Source organism: Mercenaria mercenaria, chromosome 18 (assembly GCF_021730395.1).
Source record: "Mercenaria mercenaria strain notata chromosome 18, MADL_Memer_1, whole genome shotgun sequence".
In the NCBI taxonomy this organism is placed as follows: domain Eukaryota; kingdom Metazoa; phylum Mollusca; class Bivalvia; order Venerida; family Veneridae; genus Mercenaria; species Mercenaria mercenaria.
The window spans coordinates 33,388,814-33,412,936 of NC_069378.1; the positions used below are offsets into that span (position 1 = coordinate 33,388,814).

At 32.9% G+C, this 24,123-nt stretch overlaps 1 protein-coding gene across 1 annotated transcript in view; it reads left to right on the plus strand.

The window, feature by feature from the left end:
• The first annotated feature begins 202 nt into the window (after positions 1-202).
• LOC128550540 (E3 ubiquitin-protein ligase RNF213-like) overlaps positions 203-24,123 on the plus strand; it is a 131,723-nt gene continuing 107,802 nt past the window's right edge. Inside the window, exons 1-4 of the mRNA XM_053529773.1 lie at positions 203-310; positions 13,596-13,811; positions 14,716-14,879; positions 21,293-21,318. Of these exons, the coding sequence (XP_053385748.1) occupies positions 13,610-13,811; positions 14,716-14,879; positions 21,293-21,318 (392 nt within the window). The 5' untranslated portion in view covers positions 203-310; positions 13,596-13,609. The remainder of the gene's footprint in view (positions 311-13,595; positions 13,812-14,715; positions 14,880-21,292; positions 21,319-24,123) is intronic.

Here is a 24,123-nt window from a genome sequence, read left to right on the forward strand (position 1 = left end):
GTTTTGTAAATTTACTAACGCTGCTGGAACAAATACTTGCTGAATTATATTACGAAATAAACGGAACGCTAGTGTCTTATCTGTTTTGAAATGTTCCCAATTGTCTTAACACCTAAATACTACACTAACATCAACCACATTTCAGGCTTCTATATCATATAACCTTTTGATTGGTCCTCAGTTATAATTATCAAGCGAAACCGAAACTTGGCACTCACCCAAAATCAAGGTAAATACTGGATTTAAATAGATATGATTTACCTGTGTGCAAAGCAATGGAAAGACAACTAAACAATCGTTACAGTAAATGGTAAGTCCATTTCATTGAATTAAATCTTTATTTTTGTGTGCTTTTTGTTTTATAAGATATACAAATCTGTATATACTGCTCATCGTAGTTAGATTTTGAACTATTACGTATTAAGTTAAACCTATAAAACCACGCGTTTGCACCTACAACTACCTTGAAAAAGAAATAGATATATTATAAGGGTGATAAAAAGTAACACCTAGGGTGTATAAAATAATTTACATATACTCAGCCAAAGAATGAAAGCTTACACTTTATCATTGATCATATCTTCTTTAGTTGCGGTTTTCATTTGAATCACTATGTCACACACACATGATTTATCGGTACACAACATATATGTAACTTCTGGCTCGCAGGATATCGATCTCAAAGTTGCCCTGTTTGCACGTCGACTGATAAAGCTTGAACAAAGGCAATATACATTACCTCAGCGACTACACACTTCAAATTCACAACTGAAATCGTAAGGTTTCAAATGCCGCGTTTGTCAGAGGCCGAGAGAAACCCAGCAATCGGGATGTTGCAAGTAGGTGTATCTGCTATTGACGTCAGTATGACGTTCAACTGCAGTCGAAACACAGTTCATGAACTTGTTAGACGCTTTAGGCTGACATGTGGTGTGCATGATCGGCCTAGGTCAGGCAGACCAGTATCAACTTAGCCAATGGGACGATCATGCAATCGTCCTGACGCACATGAAGGGTAGGTTCATACCTGCGTATAATGTTTGTTCACAAAGTATACGTAATCGATTGTGTGCACAAAGCTCGGCGTCCTTAACACCATCTCCAGACACGTTTACGCTGGGTAGGTGCGCACCGTCGCAGGCGTAACCGAAATTGAAGTTCAATCTCAGTCATGCCGATGATCGTCATCGCGTTTACCGACGTCAAGGTAAACGATTTGCCCCTGTCTGTCTTAGACCGATTCGGAGGCGGTGATGTTCATGTGTGGGGTGGGATAATTGGGGAACAAAAAACAGACTCATTTTCCTTCGAGGCAACTTGAATGCTAAGAGGTACATCAATGATGTTTTAAATGCTGAAGCCATTCCATTTATGCAAAGGAATGCTCCCGCTGTTTTTCAACAGGACAATGCATGTCCGCATGTTGCCAGGGTCACTCGTTCTCAGTGGTCTTCTCTAATAATGTGATTCGGCCTACAGCGTCGGTAGCAAACCCAACTTTTTAAAATCAAAATACTTTTTGACAAGCTGCCAAATATTATTGTAATCATTTGAAGTATGGTGTCGATAGCAAATTTAACCTATTTCAGATAGATCTAATGACAAATATCTTATCTTGGAGTGAAGTATGGTTGAAAATGAAATATAAGAAAATAACGCTCATAGTTTAAATATGAGGTCTATAATGATTATTTTCTGTCGTTCCTAAAAATGCATCTTCTTTTAAACCAACATTATTCTGTCCAAAGGTATTGATTTTACGACACTAATAGAAATGTTGCAGTACCGCGTTCTACAGTGTTCTTAAGTGTTGATTTGACTACATCTTCTGAAGTTAATTACAAAGCATCGTGTAATAGGGTAAAATATTCCATAGTATTGGATTTCATAATTGAGTGTCTTGAAATTGAATATTCAAATTTTATAACGAGAGCTCATAATTGGGTTCAAAATGAATAAGTACTAAACTATATTACTGACGCTGTTCCATTATTGTTACCTCTGATTTCTTTTCACGAATCCAGAGTTGATTTCAGAATCTAAAGTTGATTTACAAAACGTTGATTTATCAAATTGTCATATACGCCTTTTTCGGATGCGCTGCCACAATACTAGTAGATGTTATGAATTTAAAATATTCATTGTTCAGACGAAACCCGATAGTTTGGCTTTGATATACATCTAATATTATACTAATTATCAAATCGTTGAAGAAAAGAAAATATAAAAAAAAAATGAAATTACTCTTAAGTGTAATTAGTTACAAAATGAACTTCAGTACAGATTTCTGTTTAAGGTATCATTAAATGCCGTGTGTTCGAATTGAGGTTACTCTAAAACAACGTTTGATAAAGCTATGGCCAGTTTTGGGTAGGAAACCTGAACCCAAGCAATTTCGGAGGTGCAAGAGTTTAGTGAATTAAATGTTTTCACCATTCTTTATTATATATTGACATTATGAATTACTTATTTTTATGTTTGAATGCTAAGTAAGTAGCCAACTGGTTGGTCTTTAATACATTTCACGACTTGTATTCATATAAAGTCTAAGGAAGTATCACGTTTTCTCTGTTAAAGCAGAGGAAATTGAGATTGTTTTCATTAAATAACTAGCTAGCGCTTTAGTTAAAGACCTCTTTCCAGGAAAAAAGGTTTTTTTCACAAAGGAGACCTGTCAGACCTTCCCAGAAAACAAAACAAACAAACGTGTTTACTGACAGAGGCCTATCATAATTTGTATGGACGCGTCCAAGTATCTCATTCGTAAAACAAAGTGAGTTCTGTATCACCTAGGAAGGATTTAGCATCATCTACTAAAGACAGAGTAACTCATGATTAGGAAAAACTATCTCATAATTTCGTAATCAGGATTAGTATTGTCTAGGTAGGACTTACTATTTCCTAAATACAATTTATCAACTCCTAATTATAACAAACTATAGAATGTACAGGGCTCGACAGCATAGTCAGTCTATTCGGTTTTCTAAAGCTTAAATGATCATGCCTGACATGATCATCAAACTGTCTTATTTTTAAAACAAATAGCAACGTCTATTAAAAATGATTACGATCATAAAAAAATATTCCCGAATGTAATATAGAGAAAAAAATGTGTATTGACATCCTATACTAAGTATGTTATGTTATCAGTTCAGTAGCTTATGCTAGCAAATAATGTCACAATGACATTGCATTTCAAAAGATATAAGATATCAACCTACACATGATCATATATGCGCTAGGTGGTTTAAAGTCTAAACGAAAAAATGTCTTTATTGTATGATTTTATCTTGCATTATATATTTGTAATCTACTTTTAAACTGTCTAACAGACGTGAAATCACCGATCAGCAAACATGGCCTTCAGTAGACGTGTTTGAAGATTTGTAGAGAGAAAAACATACAGAAATATTTAAAAAAATGCAAAACCTTCATTAAATCGTCAATATATTTAGTTTAATATTAACCAAATGTCGAAACGGACCCATTTAGATTCAACTCAGCGCCATCACCTTAAAGAAATATCTGCCAGTTTTCTGTATGTATATAGGCAAAATATTTCCTACGGACGGAATTTCTTTAAACTTTGTGTACTGACTGAGAGTCAAGTTTAAAACAGAAATATGTATTAAAACCATAGGTACCGGCACTTGATCTTGAATTATCTGCCCTTGAAAATCAGAAAATACTAAAAAATCTAATTTTCAAGGCCAGATAATTCAATATCAAGGCAAGGAACTGTGCATTTTAATTTATATTTCTGTTTCAGACTTCATTTGCAGTCAGTGTACAAAGTTTGAAGAAATTCAGTCTATGGGAAAGACTAGGACTTTGCGGTATCATTTTGTCATCTTCCTAGTTAAGGACATTTGCCACAGTGTATATATTGACATGAGGCAAAGTTTTCTTTCGGACAGAATTTCTTCTTTAAACTGTGCTTACTGACAAATAAAAAAAAAAAAAAAGAGAGAAATATGAAATAAAACAAATCATAGGAACCTCGCCTTGGTCATGAATTATTTGCCCTTGAAAGTCGGAAAATACTAAAAACAATCTATTTCCAAAGGCAGATAATTCAAGATCAAGCCCCGGTACCTATGATTTTAATACGTATTTTCGTTTTAAACTTGATTCTCAGTCAATACACAAAGTTTAAAGAAATTATTTCCGTAGGAAATTCTTTGCCTATATACATATAGAAAACTGCCAGATATGTCTTTAAAGACTATAAAAGTAGTCTTTATGTAAAGGCAGACTTCACTCACAGTTTGTCATAAACTGAAAAGTTTTTACACAGTGGTCTTAAGAGCCAGATGGTCTCTGTTTATTGTTGATGTTTAGCGCGGTTTGGTCTTAAAGTCCATGCTCGTTAAGCCAAAAAGTGAAATTTTTTATGCGTTAATAATTTAATGCATTTGTTTGAATAAACTGAAAATATTAAATGTGAGAATAAAACTAGTGGTTTTAGCCTCTAGCACAGGTTTGTCTGTAATGTGGTCTCTATGAACCGCCGGTTTACATACTGTTTAAACGAAGTAAACTTAACCTGTTTATTGTCTGAACACCTGTGTCCTTGAAATATACACAATATAGCTGTCAAACACATAATGACATTTTGCCGGGGCTCAAAGAGGGAATCAAATGTTTACAAAATAAGAAAATGATTACTTACAGTCATTTTGTTTTCTATTTAAAAACTTTACATGCGATAAAGCAACTGAAGAATAGATCACATATACCATTGTACTGCTTTAAATTTCGAGGTGACAATCAATCTCTGTCAAAGACCTCATGAACATGCTATTTGTAACCACTTAACCATAATATATATGATAAAGTACTAGCTTTAAGACTATTACGTAATACTATATTGTATTTATGCGCTTATATTAAAGATGAATAAACATAACAGACAAACAACTAGTACATAAGCTTGAAAAACAACTCTTATGATTTATATAATGTGTTTTTCATGATTACATCTCTGATACATTTTTCTTCTGCAAATTGGTGTCATCGGCCGTCCACTTTGTTTTGAAACCGGTGTCATGGTAGATATCTTCTCGCACCTGCTCATAGCATATTTTCAAAAAATTAAAGTCTCTCATTCAAAATTATGCGTTATATTCAATTCATTTGAAGTTTCTTTATGAATATCAATGTTTAACCATATTCGAGCAAATAGGTCTGACAAGTACTTTATAACTTAAAGCTAACTTTCGATATACCCCTAGTTTGACTTCAAAATCTATTGTTTAAAGAAGCGTGTTTTGATTAAAACACTTCCCCTAGTATGGTTTATTCTAGTGCTTTTTAAATTTGTAAACATTACTTTATTTTTTGTTGATTTTATTTGTATAAATAAATATCATTGTTATCAATATTGCCTCCGTGACACAAACCAAGTGCCGAAGATATCACTTGCACTAAGGATGCGCATTCGAGTTATCGTTATCTTGTACAGATATTTATCTTGACCTAAATTTTGTTGCATTAGCTTTAACATTGTATGCTTAATATACTATCTATTTCTGATTTAACATTTTGATCAACATGTGACTGCAGGGGCCTCCGTTAGCAACAGACCTGGGTTCAATTATTTTCAAAAGTAATTAATTACAAATAAAATAGAAATGCTTCAATTAAATTACAATTATAATTACTTGTTTTTTACAGAAGTGATTAATTAATTACAATTATTTTAAGGAAAATAATTAATTATATACATTTAATTATGTGGCAATGTATTCACAAATAGAATCATGATGTTACTATCAAAGACATATTAATGATGCAGATTTATAAATGCTTATTGAATTTCAAAAACATGAACACCTCAAAGTTTACTGTCTGTCAGTGAACACCATTCACAGATTTATGATGCAGTAGCTTATTTATAAGTCCTTATTGCATTCAAGAAAACATTCATGCTTCAAAGTTACTGTCTATTAGTGCCCTACTCTGTCAGTTTTATACCCTACATTGAAGACAAAGCTTGTGAACACTTCTTACTTACCCACTCTGTACAATTGATGGCATTAAATTCTCTTCCTTCAGGCTAATTATACTACCAGTTATTGTAATTAAATGGCTTAATATTCATCAATGGTCTAGCAACAGTTTCAGGTTCATATCCAGATTATATTAACACCCCTTTAGATGACCAGCAAGTGTGAAATGTATACCCCCATGTGATACCAGCTACTGCACAATAACCTGCATTTTTGCCAATTTTTAATTGCCAAATATTTGTGACAGTTTGCTACATGTAATTGAAGAGTAATTGAATTTGATTGACAATTATTTTGCATTTGTTTGAATTTTAATTAATTAATTACAATTAAAATAATTGATTTTTGTCTCAGTTATTAATTATTTTCAATTAATTGAAAAACTGTAATTAATTATAATTAATTCAATTATAATTGTAATTGGACCCAGGTCTGGTTGCCAAATGGTTGAAGTCGTTGTCTACGAATCACTTGACCCTCACCGATGTGGATTCAATCCTAACTCGGGGCATTGAAATCTTCATGTAGGGAAGCCATCTAGCCCGGCTTATAAATCCTAAAAAATGGCCGAACCTTGCACATTTTAGTAGAGACTTAAGATAATACATTTCTTAAAGAACAATACCAGAAGATAAATTCTGGATATGGAACACTCGAATCAGTCAACCATGAAAGCCTGGGCAAACTGTTTTATGACGTCATCATTAGGACTATTGAATTCGTAAAAATAATTTGATCATGTTCAGCAACGTATAAAATTTTATCGCCCTTATCGAAACTTCTACTAATCTGGTGACAAAACAATTGGGCTATGTGGAGCTTCTCAAAGTTACATTTTTACAGAAATATCAAAGAAATGTTACTTTTGGAATAATTTGTATGAGGAGGGATAAATTATCTAAAACGACGTATCACAATTCGTAAACTTTACATCCAGTTTTTAAACAAAGATATATTTTTTTATAAAATAGTGTTATAAAAAGAGGAAGCATGTGTTCATAATTAGATTATATCGCTTTAGAATTCTTCCGACTATAAATGCCTTTACGGGTCATTTTAAACTTGTCCACACATACGGGAGAGATACCTTATATTTTGCTCATTCTAAATGTTTTATATTTCTTTCTTGTGGATACGAACTAAACCTTGTATTTATGTAATAATCAATTCATACGTAGATCTTAATTCGAATTAAATACTTTTCTATACTTTTGCTGCGATATATTAATTGATATACCATAATGAAGAACAATGTAGAGTGATTAATTTCATGACTATTTCGCAACAGAGCTAGGCTAAGAGATGGCATATACAATACTAAGAAAAGCAGACCCTTTCTAATTGTTTAAAAGCAAAGAACGTATATAAAACTGAAAGAAGAAATATTCCCTTAAAAAATATTTGTAGGGATATGTCAGAGAGATTTTATTTGTACCGCAATGTGCATACAGTTGTAAACTGTCTGACAACATGCACATACCAAATCTTTTAGCGTGGTACTTAGACTTTTTTCAAATACCTTTCAAATTACTACATGCACATATTTCTTCTCATTTAGAAAAGTATATTGTTAGTAAAATGTCAAAATTACAGCTAATTGAAACATGCAATATCAAATACTTTTATTCACATCAACGCCTCAACCCAATTAGAAGCGTCTCAATAAAAAACTTAATATATTTATTTAAGAATCTAGCTCATATTTTATTGTTTATTGTAGTCATTTAAAACATTTGTTAAGAGCTCCATTTTTAAAAATGGCATGTGAGATAATGTTTTGACACGAACTAATGCAAGTTGATCCCAATAAGGTAAAATATCCGGAAAGAAGGTGTGTTGTGGGGGTGGGGGGGGGGGGGGGGGGGTGCTCATCCGAATATGCTTTTTAACTGATGAATAAAACTTAACATTTGAGCATGTTTGAAACGATTTCCTTACTAAATTTCATTTTTGGGGTGTTTTTACCTGTCAGAGATACATTATTCTATTATATGAATTAATGAGAAAAAATATGTACGGTTGCTTAATGTTTTTCTTATAGTGTGGCGACTTTGATATAACATTTTTATATCAAACTGCATTTCACCAGTGAGATGATATACTTAGCCAGTCTGTCGTATGACTGTAGACAAAATATTTATAAATGTACTTTTACATATGTTTCCAAGTCAACAAAGTACACTACAATTTGGACAGGCTATCTCATTAGTAAATGTTAAAATTGCTTCTGCATTATAAACGATAAACCTATGTACCATTACTACGACTTTACGTAAAGGTGGAACCTAAATTGCGGTATGGTAAATGTGTATGTTACCGGATGTGACCAATGGGAAAACTGCATTGTAACACATTATTACAATTGCTGTAGGGTATAACTCCCAAAATATGTAAAATTAGACTGAATATTTCAAGTAGTAGTTATAAGATACATATCACCATCGTGGTTTACAAATTTATATTTTGGTATGAAATACATGATTTTTATTTAAAGCGCGTGTGAAGACTATCGCCCTCTATAAACTAAACACGTCCATATGTTTCATACCCAGATGTGAACCACTAAACCACAGTCTATTTCTTAATGAAAGGGAATGTAAGATAAACATAAGCATTTTTACACAACTTAATTAGTACTCTAAAACGATTGCATTTGATGAAATGAAATTAAAGAAATAGTTCTACCGAAGTTAATTGGCTTACCAAAACGGGGCTACAAATATCAGAACGTTTGGATGTACGATTGCTTATACAGACGTCGCGTCATCATTCTTTTATGATTACACTGGACATTGGTCATATGATACTTTAATGATGATGCATGCTAGTATAAATATATGTCGTAAGTTGAAAAGTTTATCTATAAAAACAGTTAAAGTAATGCAAAACTGAATCAGTGTAAACAATGTTAAAGAAAGACAAATAAAAATGTACATATATGATATAAATAGCAAATTAGCAGTTTCCATTTTTGGTATGTACTACATTGATGCGTTCGAAATACGCACCCCTTAACATTTGAAACACGAGTTTTTTTAGCTGATTTTTATTTTACACTATGGCCATAGACCTTTAGTATGATAGGTCAATAATAACTCTGTAAGACTTTTTCATTCTTTGTGTAATTAAATTGTGTTCTGATGCCAATTTTCTTTCAATCTAAATATATTCATATGTCAGATATAAATACAGTTTAATTAACGTAAGAAATAAATCGCGACTTAGTACTGTTCATTTGAGTATATCTTTTATTACGTTAATTTGCAAAAATATACAGAATGATACACACATCATGCCGTTGCAAAGAGTAAAACAGCTTTGTTAGATTTATAGAAACATTTCACGTAAAATATCACACCCATGTCTTTATATAAATCACGTTGTTAAAAATATCGCATTTTAATTAGATATATTAAAAACATTTTAGTTCAATTCCTGCGCATCTGAGCTCTGATCCGTGATAAATCAGGTAAAAAACCACTCGACGGCCTTCTTTATTCTTATTCTTACATGGTCATTGAAATTTTATGATAAAATTTTGCTGGGCTTCATTTATCCAAGTAGTAATAAACCGGACGTCATGCCACCATTTGCGTCATAATGAGCTTCATAATGCTGTCTTACCGGTCCGCGCGTCAACCGTTGTTTATCGCAGGTTCTAACACAACCGAATTGATTTTCCTAGCTGATTATTATGTATTTTTATATATCAATACATTTTCCTGACGTCACAATTATTACGTCAGTCGCACAGGAAAAGAAATCAACACAAAATTAAAAATAGGCAAATACTAGCATTTGATGGATGTCGTCAAGGATGTACTTTAAAGTCCTTCGTAACGTGCTAGAATCTAAATAATATATCTAATTTAGTGATTTCTCTTCATTGTTTGTCGTTCTGATGCGTATTATTATATCACTCGAGCTACGCTTCTGTGATATTAATCGTTATTTCTTAAATATACAGAGATTGACTACTTTCTTCTTTGTTTAACTTGCAACCAAATCCAGCTATGTCAGAATGTGCAATTTATTTCATAGTAAATCGCCAAGAATGATTCCACTCAGTTATTCTTTTTGAGACCACAAACATTTTAATCTAAATACATAAGTGCCTAGATACTTGTAATTAACCAATATTATAACACATTAATCACGGTAATGCGACAAATATGCACAATCTATTTCCATTTACCGATTACCTCACTTTTAATTGCGTTAACTGATTTTTCCCCAGGGAAATGCTATATTCGATCGCGGATAATGTCACAAAAGTGTAATAAGTGTTGTTTTGAGGGTTTTGTATTGAAAAATGAATATCATATTACAAACATTTTACGGTAATTTTGATAAAAATAAGGACCGATAGCTGTTTATAAACTACAATGAATATTTTTGTCTTTTTCTGAAATATATTATTTATTTACATTATTTCAATTTTGCATTCCTATAAAGATAAAGTATATAAAAATTTGTCAGGATTTATTAAGAAATATAACTACTAAGAGCATTTTTATCAAAATAACGGAAGTCGTTGCGCATGAATAAATTTGAGAAGAAACCTGCTTTTAATAATATAAATAGAATGATATTAACACAAAACACTTAAATTCCAAAAATCTTAAAGTTTTATTAAAAATTGAGCGAAATATGACAATTTAAAAAGAAATTTGCTGAAAATATCCTTTATATGAATTGTCTGCCCCTGACAAGAGAAGGTGCGGAAAGTCAGTGTTCCATATCTAGATTTCTATTTGACATAACCTTCAAACATTCTATGTTCATGGCTTGTCTCTACTAAAATGCGCAAGATCGAATGACTTATAAGCAGGGCTAATCTCGCAAATATGCGGAATCATGTTATTAGTTCGCCAATTCATCCAACACTGTCATATTTGTCAATGAAATTAGTATTTTCAAGTGTACTTGAACCCTATCTTTCCATCTACCTAATTGCCGATCGATGTTGAAACAAAGAAATAATTTAGATTCGTTTTCAGTAAATGTATATGTATAGTTCGGTTCGGATACCTGCAACGCCGTATATACTCTGGATCATTTTCGTTCGTAAATTATCTAAATTCAGCGTAGCCGTCATCTGACCGAAGATTAATTGTCTTTTCTTTTTAAACCAATTTCAGTTTTGTACGTTTTACGCAATTATAATTGCCTGCAATTATCAAATTATTGTCATGTTAAATGTTACCAAATTATCTGAAAAAAACAACACTTTCTGTTTTAACTTGTGACATTAGGAGCATAAACATTAATCAAAGAATATTTCAAGTTTTCATTAACATGCACTACAAATCCCTGCAGTCGCCCACTGATGTGGAGATTTCCATGACTTTCATATCTAAACAATTTTTCACTGAAAAGCAACACCTTTATAATTGCTTTCACTATTGTTCCAAAACACTTACTCCGTCCCAATGACTATTTTTGATTCCAGATCTCCACTGCAATAAATTTCTAAAGGGAGGGTATAATAAATGTTTAGTTTTGTAATGTTGTTTTGGGTTGTAATACGACAGTTTTGTGAATTCTGCTTTTCTCTGGTACTTATTGTTCTGTAGCAATTTGTGTGTATCATATTTGTGAGGCTGATGGATTTGTGATATGTTTGGCATAGTAAACTATTATTTTTGGCGTTTCCTAGAAGACCGTTTTCTTTCCTTTTAGTCATTCAAAATTGCTTCACTAATAAATACATTTCAAAAGCAAAAAGAAAAAAAATACAGATACCCTAACAAGAAAACACAATACTTTTAGGAAAAATAATGTCCTAAGCGTTTATAAGAAGAAATCTATTAGTCTTTTTTGTGAAATGTTGCATAAAAGCAGTCAGTATATCAACTTCCCTAAACTTGACGGGAAGAAAGCGTAAGGACAGGTCAATGAACGAAAAGCTCCGATTGTCATACAAGTTTCTAGTGTTTGGTACAACTTATGTATTGTGATCTTATGTTTCTATATTTAACTGGTCTGTACATTTCTATGATATCTGTAATATAGGGTAGAGAGATGTATATATCTGAGAAATGATTGTGTTCAGTACCCTGAATTGCACCGGTAACCAATGGAGTACAGGTGTAACATGAATGTGTCGGTACGTCCTAGTTATTATAAAAGCTCTCATGTTCTGGAAATATTATATTTTCTTCTGGAAATGTTGTTATTTGTCCAGTGAGGTGTTTTGAATATCACTCAACAAGGAGAGGGTACAGTAGTCTAATGATATGATAACCAGACATTTGACAAGGACGTGAGTGGCATAGCTGGTAAGATATTCGCTGATATGTCCTATTTGACGTTGTTATAAATATCCGGGGCAGAATACAGATTTGATTTGCTGCTCTATATTTCATTCGAGTCTGACACTGCCTCAAGATTTCCTCACAGATTTGTTGATGTCGTCAGCGACTTCAACCGCAACATCAGCATGCAGTGTATGTAGATCATGTTTTGATGTAAACTTAATTACTTACTTTTCATCAACACTGACCTTTAGTATGTTGCAATGCTTCAGCGCATTGCTTCAAACTAGTCCTATCCACAGTTTTCACAAGCTTACGAAGAATTGATGAAGCAGTCCGTGACGTTTGCATATGGCACCCGTGGGTTTAGTGTATATTACGTAGCTCTTAGGACCAAGTACTGATCCATAAGGCACACTGTATTGCATAAACACAAGTGTCGATAACTCACCATCAACGCACGCTGTTTGATACCGGTCACTTAGATATGACAACATCCATGCGTGTATTATTTGAATCCGAAACGGTGTTTGGTAATCTGGAAATGTAACAGTGTTTAGTGGTCAATGTTGTCGAAATCAGCTGACAGAACAAGATGAAGTAATAACATGACTGTCAAATTTTTGCAAATTCTTCAGGGGAGTGACAGGCAGCATCTTCACTATCGCAGATGTTGTTGATCTTACCCCGATGCTTAGCACTTTAGCTGGTATCAATGCCACTGTTTCTTTGTATTCCAACCTACATTTCATCTCCTAGAAATTAGATGATTTACAAACAGAACTTTGCATTAAGTCTCAGGCCTATCAGCAAAAATGTTGCAAAATAATGTATGAACAAATTACAGAAATATTACGAATATATAAGTTTACATCGTTGTATATATAATTTCCGGAGTTTGACAGCAAAGGTCTGCGGTATTTTTAACAGCCCTCGTATAGGCTCGATTGTTTTAGTTCGTTGCCTTCCAATTTACATACCAAAATAAAAACAAATTAGTCAACGATTATGCTCATTCTATGACTGTATCAACTGCTTGAAATCGCTCACAGTGTGCGAACTAATCTGAACAGTGATGTACGGTATTGTAAATCTCTGTTTTAATAGTAACACAACATTCGAAAATGAGAACATATTTTGGAAATCTTATCTCAGTTTTTGTCAATTTAAAGACCTATTAAGATTTCATTATAAGAGTGTCACATATGATCAGTAAAATGATTTATCAAGTGCGGAATAGAATTGTCTCATAGATGGATTCGCGAGGGATGTAATAGGAGTTAAAACCTTAAATATGCATTATGCTCACCAAACTTTGTACTCATAGGTGAACCCTAAAACATGGAAAGCAACCCTCAGCGTCGTCAGTCTACAGAAAGCAGTGGCAGTGATGGTGATTATGAGACACCAGAGGAGGCGGATGATAGACAAGAGTCCTCAGACGATGGTAATGATACATTTTTTGATGTAGCAGAGACAACGGATGAGGCAACAGTGGAAGAGGCAGACACGGAGACGAAACCTTGCACTGAAATCAGAACGGGTATGTTTAGTTAGGCTGTTGCATAAAACGCTATTTTAGGCATTGCACCTGAGCATAATAATGACAGACAAAATGAATTTCGGGTCTCTAAGTATTTTGTTGCTGTAACAGGTCTAAACTCCAACGATCAGCATCTCACCACATAGAGCCGTACTATCTACATGCATCTGCGTAAGTGTTACATGGTTTACTGTGCCATTTCACAGAGCACAACATAAGTTTTGCTGATAACACTGAATACAAATATCTAGACGCAGCATGTGTGATTGCTACTTTAAGCGGTCATATGAACGGTGATAGAAAGTTTTATACCAGGTATGTTTATGAAATTTTGGGGAGCAGGATAATATGGCGTAGGAGAAATCAATGAACCTAGTTATGTTATCATCAAAATATAAAAATATTACTGTACCGTAATTAAATGTTTCGTTTGTAATAATAAGAAATTAAAACATTATCGTTGAAGTATTGAAAATATGCATTTTATATTGCTATGCATATCTGAGTTGCTCTTATGGACACCTTAATCATACTCATAGTACTCACAATCCCGAATGGTTATAAATAATTGTACCGGAAGTCATGAAGACCTGATTTGTGAAAAATGATCTGTTTTCATGCAATACATAGCTACTAAAGTCCATTGTTTGTATTAGCATCTGTAGACCTTCGAAGGAGTGTTGGTAACTAATTCCAAATACGTAGGTGAATGTCTTCAAAGTATTTAACATAAAAGTATTAAATCATATATGCTCATTACGCAAAAAAAATGTCAATAGAGAAATTAGTAACTAAAATAGCCTCTAGACTTCATAAAACGAATCTGCTCTCGTAAATACAGATGCGCCTAACTTTGTTCTCTCATGAGCTGAAACATTTATTAACTCCATTTTGTATCTTCCAGAAACAGAAAATTCAAATAAGGACGTAACCCAGGCAGATGCCAATTTACCGGCGAAGAGATGGGATACCTTTGGCACAAAGATTGATAGCGCAATGCAGTCAGACTCAATATCGCAGGCTTTAATTAGTACGTTGCAAACACTTGTACCGATTTACATTAATACGGTAAGCTCGGTTTCTATTAAAATACTGTTAAGTACTACCAGTTGTACAATATTTCAAGTGATGTTTAAGAATTAAAATTGTACAAAATGAGATATTTAGGAATGAGACATTTCTGCAGTAATTGAACTATCTGCATGGAGGCATTGTACAGCTTAGTATTTTTCACATGAATAAGGAAACACAAATTAGCCAGTTGTAACAAAGCACAGTAGTATCGTACGTTATAAGTCACATCATACCAATAGGAAATTCTTAGTGAAGAAATATGAAAACCTAAAGATTTTATTTCCTACAATTGTAACCTGATTTTGTTGCCTTGGTGATGCATCATTTTCTAAACATTTATTATTTCCTTCAAAATTGATTTTCGTATAGGTATTAGTATATGTTAGTCCTTGCATATTGACTGTTTTTGGTAGTTTAGTTAATATGTCACAGCAAATTTATAGAGATGGGCATACCGTTTTTAGTAAGGCAACTGAATGAACTGTTGCACTGTAGCAAATAAGATGAATATTATGTTTATTGATAATAGATATTCATAGGGATTTTTTAATAGTTTTTATTATCACTCCTAGCGACAACGTTTTGACTACGCCTCTATAAAGTCACATGTCTTTGATTACATATTTTGCAATTATTCTGGCAAACAAGTATATAACAAGTCTTAGATAAGTTACGTTATACGAAATGACGGAAGTGACGTTAATGTAAACAATACAATCGACGTAGCCCCGCAAATAAATGGGGTGCGACTCATAAGTTACTTATTTTCTATTTCATAAAAAGTGAACGAGTATTGCAATGGCAATAACGAAGTCTCCTGCCGGCATAAAACGTTATTAGTGTTTGTCTCCTGTGGTTGTTAGCAAAATATTAAGACTTAAAATGATTCAAGGCAGGTGCTAAGGAACTAAGCATAGATCATGTATGCGGCACATAGTCTCATCATCGGGAACATTTGTGTGCAGATCTAAGATAGTCAATCCACATAAACGTTATGAAGCATGAAGCGGAGACAATTTCACTTGACCTTCGATAATAACCTTTACCTTTGACCGACAACAATGGGTCGTGTCCGCAACACATAGTCAAATCATGGGAAACATTTCTTTGTCGTAATAAAATACTTGAATGCAGTTAAAAAGTATGGAGCAAAAATCTATTTTTACTATAGTACTTGACCGTAAACAGTGACCTTCCCTTTTTACCGACAAGCCTAGAACATGGATTGAAATATTGTGTCATCATTGGGAACGTTTGTGTGTCGATAATCCATCAATGCATATAAACGTTTGGGAGCGGAAACAATTTTACTTACCTTCGGTAGTGACATTGACCTTTGACTTACAAGCATAAGTCATGTACGTACATAATCTACATATTGCCCTCTATTATAAGTTTTATGACGGTAGTTTGAATACGTTTTCAGTAATTACAGGATCCAGATTTGCGGACGGACAGATAGACGGACGGACGGGGTGAATTCCTATAATTGTTCAATTTCTCTCCTGTGGTCCACCGTTAGAGGACTTAAACGCGCTACTTACAGAAAAATAGGTTTCTTAAGGTATAACCCTTATATAGACATTCTAAAATGCTAATAAAGGGAGGTAATAAAATTATAAATATATGAATACCTTATGGCACATCGTATCTATATAAGTAAATTTTTGGATCTTTTACTTAATACAATTATAAGATTGAGAAACTCTGAAATAAATTGTAGGAAAAATATAGGCTGAATGAGGCCTCTACTGTTATAGATAAACTGGTATTAATGTTAAGGTAATTGGACCCCTAATAGTAATGTTTAAAAAGTGGCTTTTGGTTGGTATATTCTTAAAGTTGACCATGTTTCGCACTGTGTTGCAAATTTTAAATAACTCTTACCGTGCCGTTTTTCTGTAAATTTTGTATAATTTATGGTATTTTCTCAAGCGCAAGTAGAGACAATTTTTTGTTCTGTCTATAAGTAGGAATATCTATAATATTAGATGATATCTTTGCTGGCAATAGAATATTCATGACTGTTGTTGTTGTTATTCACTGACTTTGTCACTATGTACTATGTGTAGTCATCTGTTTGTAATTCAACATATCATACTATCGATTTACTGAAAGATTCATGCTATATTATGTGAACATGTAAAAGGAGTTTCTCTGGAAATAAAATACAAATTACAAAAAAAAAAATCAAAAAAAAATCAATGTATCGGCCACTATCTAAAACGTTTGCAGAGAATTTATTACAGTTTTGTTTTTGATAAAAGAAACATCAAACTATTGTTAAACAATTATAAAACACAAAATAAAACTGTAAATATATTTTTTTCTAGGGTGCCTCAAGTAAACAGATTTAATGAGACAGAATTCTAACTCCAACATTGAAAAATCAAGGTCGAATCCTGTGGGTCTGTTTTGAATTTTGCTCACTTCATTAAAAAATAACCTTGGGACAGAAGTAAAACCTACCTGCATTTCTTCCGCAATATGTAATCTATAGAGTGAAAGCAAAATAGAGAACTTTTGCCGCATGTAACTCAGTATGTTTAAAGATGTTTAACTCTACCCCTCCTGATTCAGAGGTAAATTCACTTTAAACAGTACCGTATCATTTGTGAAATCTGAGTGGAACAATGCATATATGAACTATAGAGATATCATTTTGTTCGTTAGCCTTGTGGTAGAGCTAGCTCCCTCTTCGGTCCCTAGCCACGTTATAAGAATGTTATAAGTCTTATAGTAATAGTAGCTTTCTCGCTTGGCACTCACATTAAAAGGCTGGTGCAATGATTGATCAGCCCTTCACACTATCAAGCTGGGCATTAGGCTCAATGCTACAAGTACACGCCGTTGTTTAAATGACTGAAAAAGATGTTGAAAAAGACGTTAAACCAAAACACACGCAAATTCAAAAATGTTATACATAGTCTAGAATCTTTATTACCATGTTATCTACATTGTGGCCTGTTAAATTGAGATTCCGGCGTTTGTCTCTTTACTCTTAATTCTGCCTTATGTTCCTTTATCCTTTCTTTTACCTTCTCGGCATCTCGCCTGAGTAAACGATAGAGTGTGCAATATATCTTGTAAACAAAATTATTTGACTGGCATCCGAATTTATTTTTTTCCTTGTACTTGTTCGTACCTATTTCCAACATGTCACGTACCATATATTCTGGTTAACAACTCGAAGGCTCATTTTGAGATATAAAGATCGATGAATGTCCGTCGTCCGTTCGTAGGTATGTCCGTTCACATTTAGACTTTTTACACTCTAGCGTCCACAAGTTTTGAGCAATCTCAATCAAACTTGGTCACAATGTTTTGGGTACAAGGCCTCGGATGAGTTCGATAATGGGCTAGATCGGATCAGTATAAAGAGTAATGTGCCTTTGATTGACAAAATTCGATATATTTCACTTTGTTTACACGCTAGTATCTTCATTTCTTTACCGTTCCTAATCGTATTTATACAGAATGTGTATGACTTCAAAATTTTGTATGACATATATTATTGGCGAAATTAGACCGGTAAGACAAGAGTTATTTGCCATTGATTGACAAAATTTGCTATATTTCAAGTTGTTTACACTTTAGCATCTTTATTTCTTCATCAATCCTTATCAGATTTACATAGAATGTGTATGACCTCAAGATCTTGTATGAGTTCCATAATGAGCAAAATCGGTTTGGAAGAACCAGAGTTATGTGCCCTTGATTTACAAAATTACTATATGTTACGTTGTTTTGCTATGTATAGATTATTTTTCCCTAAGGCAAAACATTGTTTACTGACCTTTTTAAGACCTTTTTTCTGTATTTACTATCATAACATTCTCCTTTAATCCAGAAAGTTCTATTGAGTTATGTATTAATTATTAATAAACAGTGTATATCAGTTATGTTAAGAAAAGATTGTCCTTGATTTTTCCAGAATGTTCTTTTTAATTTTATTGTTACATGAAAATTCTGGAACCTTCCATGATACAATAAATAGGTTTATGTCTGACATTAGAACTTAGAATCTTAGAAGCTAGACTGTAGATATTGATGAAACTTTCCTGTATTGGATATTTAATATTTTGAAGGATTATTTAAAGGATTTATATAAAAATGTCTGGATTTAAAAATCTATCTTTGAAGAGAGATATTATAAATTTTGGATATTACTTTTGAACTGTGTGAACTTACATTGTGGAACTTATTCTGACTAGATTTAAATTTGACCTAGACAGGATTTGGACTATTTAAAACATGTAAGATTGGATTTTACAGCTCTTTGTCATCTTTAAAGGTATTTGTATTTTTACTAAAATTCTTGGATAAAGTTTTGTTATTGTTAATAGTAGCTGGTTTGTCTTTCTTTTTTTTTTTCACTGTAGCAAGAAATTGTTACCCTCTGACGTAACAGTTTACACTCTACCACCTTCATTTCTTCACCACTCCAGAACATATTTACATAGTTGATTGCCTTGAGATCTTGGATAGGTTCAATTTTGAACAAATTTAGACAAGTAGGACCAGAGCTATGGGCCCTTGATTGTTTTTAAAAAACTCCCTATATTTTACCTTGTTTACACTAGAAGACCTTCAAATCTTCTGCAATCCAAATCATATTTATAAAGAATGGATATGAGCATACGATCTCAGAAGAGTCCGGTTATGAGTGAAATCTAGCCATTAGGACTAGAGTTACTCGCATTTGATTTTACAAAAAATTCGGATGCAAATTAACCATGTTCACAGGATTATTGTACACACTCAGTGAAAAAGTCGTTTGTAAACGCGGGCGAGATCTCGGTACCAGTGAAGGATGTAATGAATGGACAAAGATGTTTGAATGAAGAGACAAAAGCCGGTAGTGCTCCATTTGAAATTAACAAGCCACAGGGAAGATGACATTAACAACTTATAAAAAGACAAGTCAAAATACTACAAACAGATTAAAGAACTAGAATGGATAGACAGATCAGATACCGAAGTACCAATGGCATAAATACAAAAAAAGCCATTTCAGGGGTTTTATGGTGTGAATAAAAATAAACATTGTTCACAGACTACAGCATATATTTAAATAGATACTTGCATTCAGCTGAAAAAATATATATAATATAATCTTTTGAACAATACTATACTATCCGTATTTGTTCTACTCATATTTCATGAATAATGTGGTAATTAAATAACGATGATGTTGAGAGTATGTGGTTAAATATTCTGTTTGTTAACGTTATGACAGTATAACAGTTATAATACAAGGTACTAGCTTTCTGTTATAGTTAAATATTTGATGACATTCTTTATTTTTGTAATATCATAGAACAATATGCATTTAATTGCTACATAGTTACATCTCTTCTATATATTTTTGGCAAAGCTCATGCCCCATTCCGTTGAACGGAAAGTGATATCAACATAAGTAATTTTATTCCTTATTAGAAGATTTAATACTTAACATTCATACCAGTGTATCTTTACAAAAGTACAGGGCTCCTTCATTCTATATTTTTCCTACAATTTCTATGTTCGTTATTCTTTTAATTGCATTAAGTAAAAGATCCATTGCTTTACTTACATAGATACGGTTCACTGATAGTAATTCGTATATTTGTTAATTCTATTACCTCCCTTTTATTAAAAATTTTGAATGTCTAAATAAGGATTAAACCCTAAGAAAACCTATTTTTCTGTAAGTAGCGCGTTTTCTTTTAAGTACATAATAGTTTCCACATGCGTCGTACCCAATCTTTGGCGGGCGTACGTTGTTGGATTTTTTATGTTAACGTCACTTCCATGATTCCATATAAAGTACTCATCTTATATATTTATTAGCCAGAATAATTGCAAAATATGTAATCTAAGATTTGTGCATGTGACTTGATAAAAGTCCTAGGACGAAACATTGTCGCAGAAACTGATAGTTAAAACTGAATAATTATGTACAGATGTTCGTTGCAATAGTTTTGTTCATATGCAAATCCAATGTACTTAAAATCTGAAATTCAGTTTTTGATATATCAGTTAGCCATTCTTAAAAGACGCGACATGTTAGAAAACAATAGTATACATGTCTAACTTTTCGCACATTTATTTCAATGTTGAATTTGAAACGTTGAACAAAATAGTGTCAGTTGCTTAGGAACGTATACTATATACTATTTGACTTCAATTTGATTCAGACGTATAGATTCTTAAAACACTCGAAATGAATAATCGTTTACATTCATGTGAAGTTAGTTTCTCCATAATACATACTGGTAAGTTTTAACAAAATGTATTTTCAACAATACGACTGTAATGATATACACGTTTATGTATTAAAATATCTCCAGTCTCTAATATGTTAGACGTTAATTTCACAAGCATATTGAAAGAAATGTAATGATCTGCCTTTAAAAATATTTCAGCCAGCAAGTTTAGAGGGAACAAACAGGTATGTTTGCATATATTATCTTATGTGAAATGATATATGCAATGCGTTAAGTTATAACTGCTTTCTGAGAAGTAGGTAAGTGTATAGTTGTATTCAAGGTTAACTTTCTGCTTCTAAAGACATATTTATTCAACAGCACAATTATTGTAAAAAGGAAAGTGTCATTCACTCGTAATGGTAAGCGACTACTGTTGTAGTTCACATTGTTTGAACAATCGTTTTGCATATATCATCAACACCCTTGTTATCCGGATAATACGAAATGATGCAATAATTCCAAAATGCTACAAACCTGAGGAAATGTCAAACTTGGTATGGACATTGTTTTTGTCAATATTTTCTTATTACTCATTCTGAGTTTTTAAAGTATTATAACTGATTCAACATGGTTTAGAAGCTGTACCATTTGCACTAAACAATTTGAATATCGGACATATTATTCAGTATGGTAAGCCCCAAACAATGTGTACAGTTTGCTTTTGAGAATGAGTTAGGCGATTCAAAGCGTTGTCACCCTCATTTAATGGACTTTCGGTAAAGAATATTATTTTGTATTATTCAGTTATTATATAAACAATGATATGAACATGTCTAAAAGTTTTAATTTTAGATCAAATACCCACATTGACAAATATATAAGCTAATGTAGTAGTCGATGGATACTGACCCAAATGTTCATAGAAATTTCGAAGATAAAGCCCGAAGTGCTATGAGGATTATAGCCAATATTGTAGTTTGAAACTTTGCATATGCTGTTCTAAAGGTACCGACTGTTGTATATTGAAGAAGTATACTCATAAAATGTGGTAACTAACGGCTGTAGCATGCCCAAGGTAATGTTTTATACACATGGACAGTACCAGATGTTCCTGAAACATTTTATCAAAAGGAAAAATGTCTATATCTTTGTAAAATTCTGTTTTAAAACTCAAGTCCGCTGTCAGATGGTTCTAAAGCTTACACGCCTGTATCTCTTTTGCTAGATTTTGGTAAAAAAATAAACAGCCAGAACAGGTAAATTTAACACCTGAATGTAAATGTTCTGAGATTCGACAGGAGGAGGGGTACACCCATATTTAGAAATTAAGTATGCTAGGGATCTGTTAGCATTTAAAGAGTGTGAAAATAACGGCTTTAACAGGTCAGTTTTGCTGGAATATGTTGAATACTGTTGCGAATACATAGAAGTACATTCCCTTATTCCCTTAACTGATAACAGTTTGATATTGTACTTAATAATTTAGTACACTTGTTAACATTTCCATAAAAAGTTGTCCCCTACCAAAATTTCATCTGCAATACAAGACTCACATGCATTTCTATACTGAAATATAAAAGCTGGTCCCAGTGTATAGGATAAGATCTACGTTCATTAACTTAATATTTGTTCAATATCCTCTTCCCTCTTCTTCTGTAAGTGCAATACATTAAGTTGGTGGTATGAATTGTAATTGAGATAAAAAAATGTTTGCTTTGTTCCTTGGGCTATTATAACCAAGGTACTTTGACTGCTGTTCAAAATCTGTGGTATGTTTTGTGGTGTTGAAAATCCTGGGCATTTTTGAAGACTGATACTCATGACTGAGTGAGTGAAGTTTCAATCCTTTCCCGTTAGTTGATACTGAAATACCAGCTTACATACAAAAACTTAAAACCAAAATCTGTTAAAGTTGAAAAAGGGGCATAATTTTGAAAAAAAATGCAAAATAGAGTTATGGAACCTGCGAAGTGCATGTCAAATCATGACAGTGAACAAGTGTGTGAAGTTTCAATCCATTCCCATTAGTGAGAACTGAGATACCAGCTTGCATACAAAACCGTAACCAAGAATTTCTAAGTCGAAAAAGAGAAATGATTTTGTAAAAGGGCAAAATAGAGTTATGGAACCTGTGCAATGTAGGTCAGTTTATCACAGTGAATAAGTTTGTGAAGTTTCAATCCATTCCCACAAGTGGTTACTGAGATACCAGCTTACATACAAAACCTTAACCAAATCGGGACGCCGACGCCGACGCATGGGTGAGCCCAATAGCTCTACTATTCTTCGAATAGTCAAGCTAAAAATCGTTAACAAGTTCATATCATCATGTTGTTACAAACTCATTCACCAAAACGTGTCCACACACACACATACACACACACACACACACACACACACACACACACACACAACTGGTCAATGTGTAATGGTATGTAAATGAAAGAAGTCAATGACGGCTATTATCCACTTTCAAAGACAACACATGTAGGGCATTATCCATGGTCATTTTCGGCTATTATCCATTTTTCACACAAGGATCAATACAAATGGTTTTGGTATAAAAACGGAAAACTTAAACAACATACTCTAAACTATGTCAGATAGTGAAATGGTAGAGCTGTATATACAGTGAATTACAAGCATAAAAAACAGTTCTAAATATTTTTATGAAATTTCAAACTAAACTTACATGGATTTTGTAAAACTTTTAACATACTGTGTATTGTATTCACAAAAATAAAGTAAAATAGTTTGAGTTCCATGGAAACAAATCACCATTCCTTCTTTTTGCAACATCTGGTTGTTAAAATCTCACAGCAACTTAACGAAAAACCTGAAATTTTCAGAAGCGTTCATCTGTTATTTTGTAGCATTTTGGAATTATCACATCATTTCGTATTAACCGGATTACAAGGGTGATTACATTATTATCAGTTGAGGCACGCTACCTTTATCGAAAAAGTCTTGTTGAATCCGCCTACAACTAGTATAATTACAATTCTCGTACACTATTATACAAGCAAAATAAGGCCGAAAACATTGAA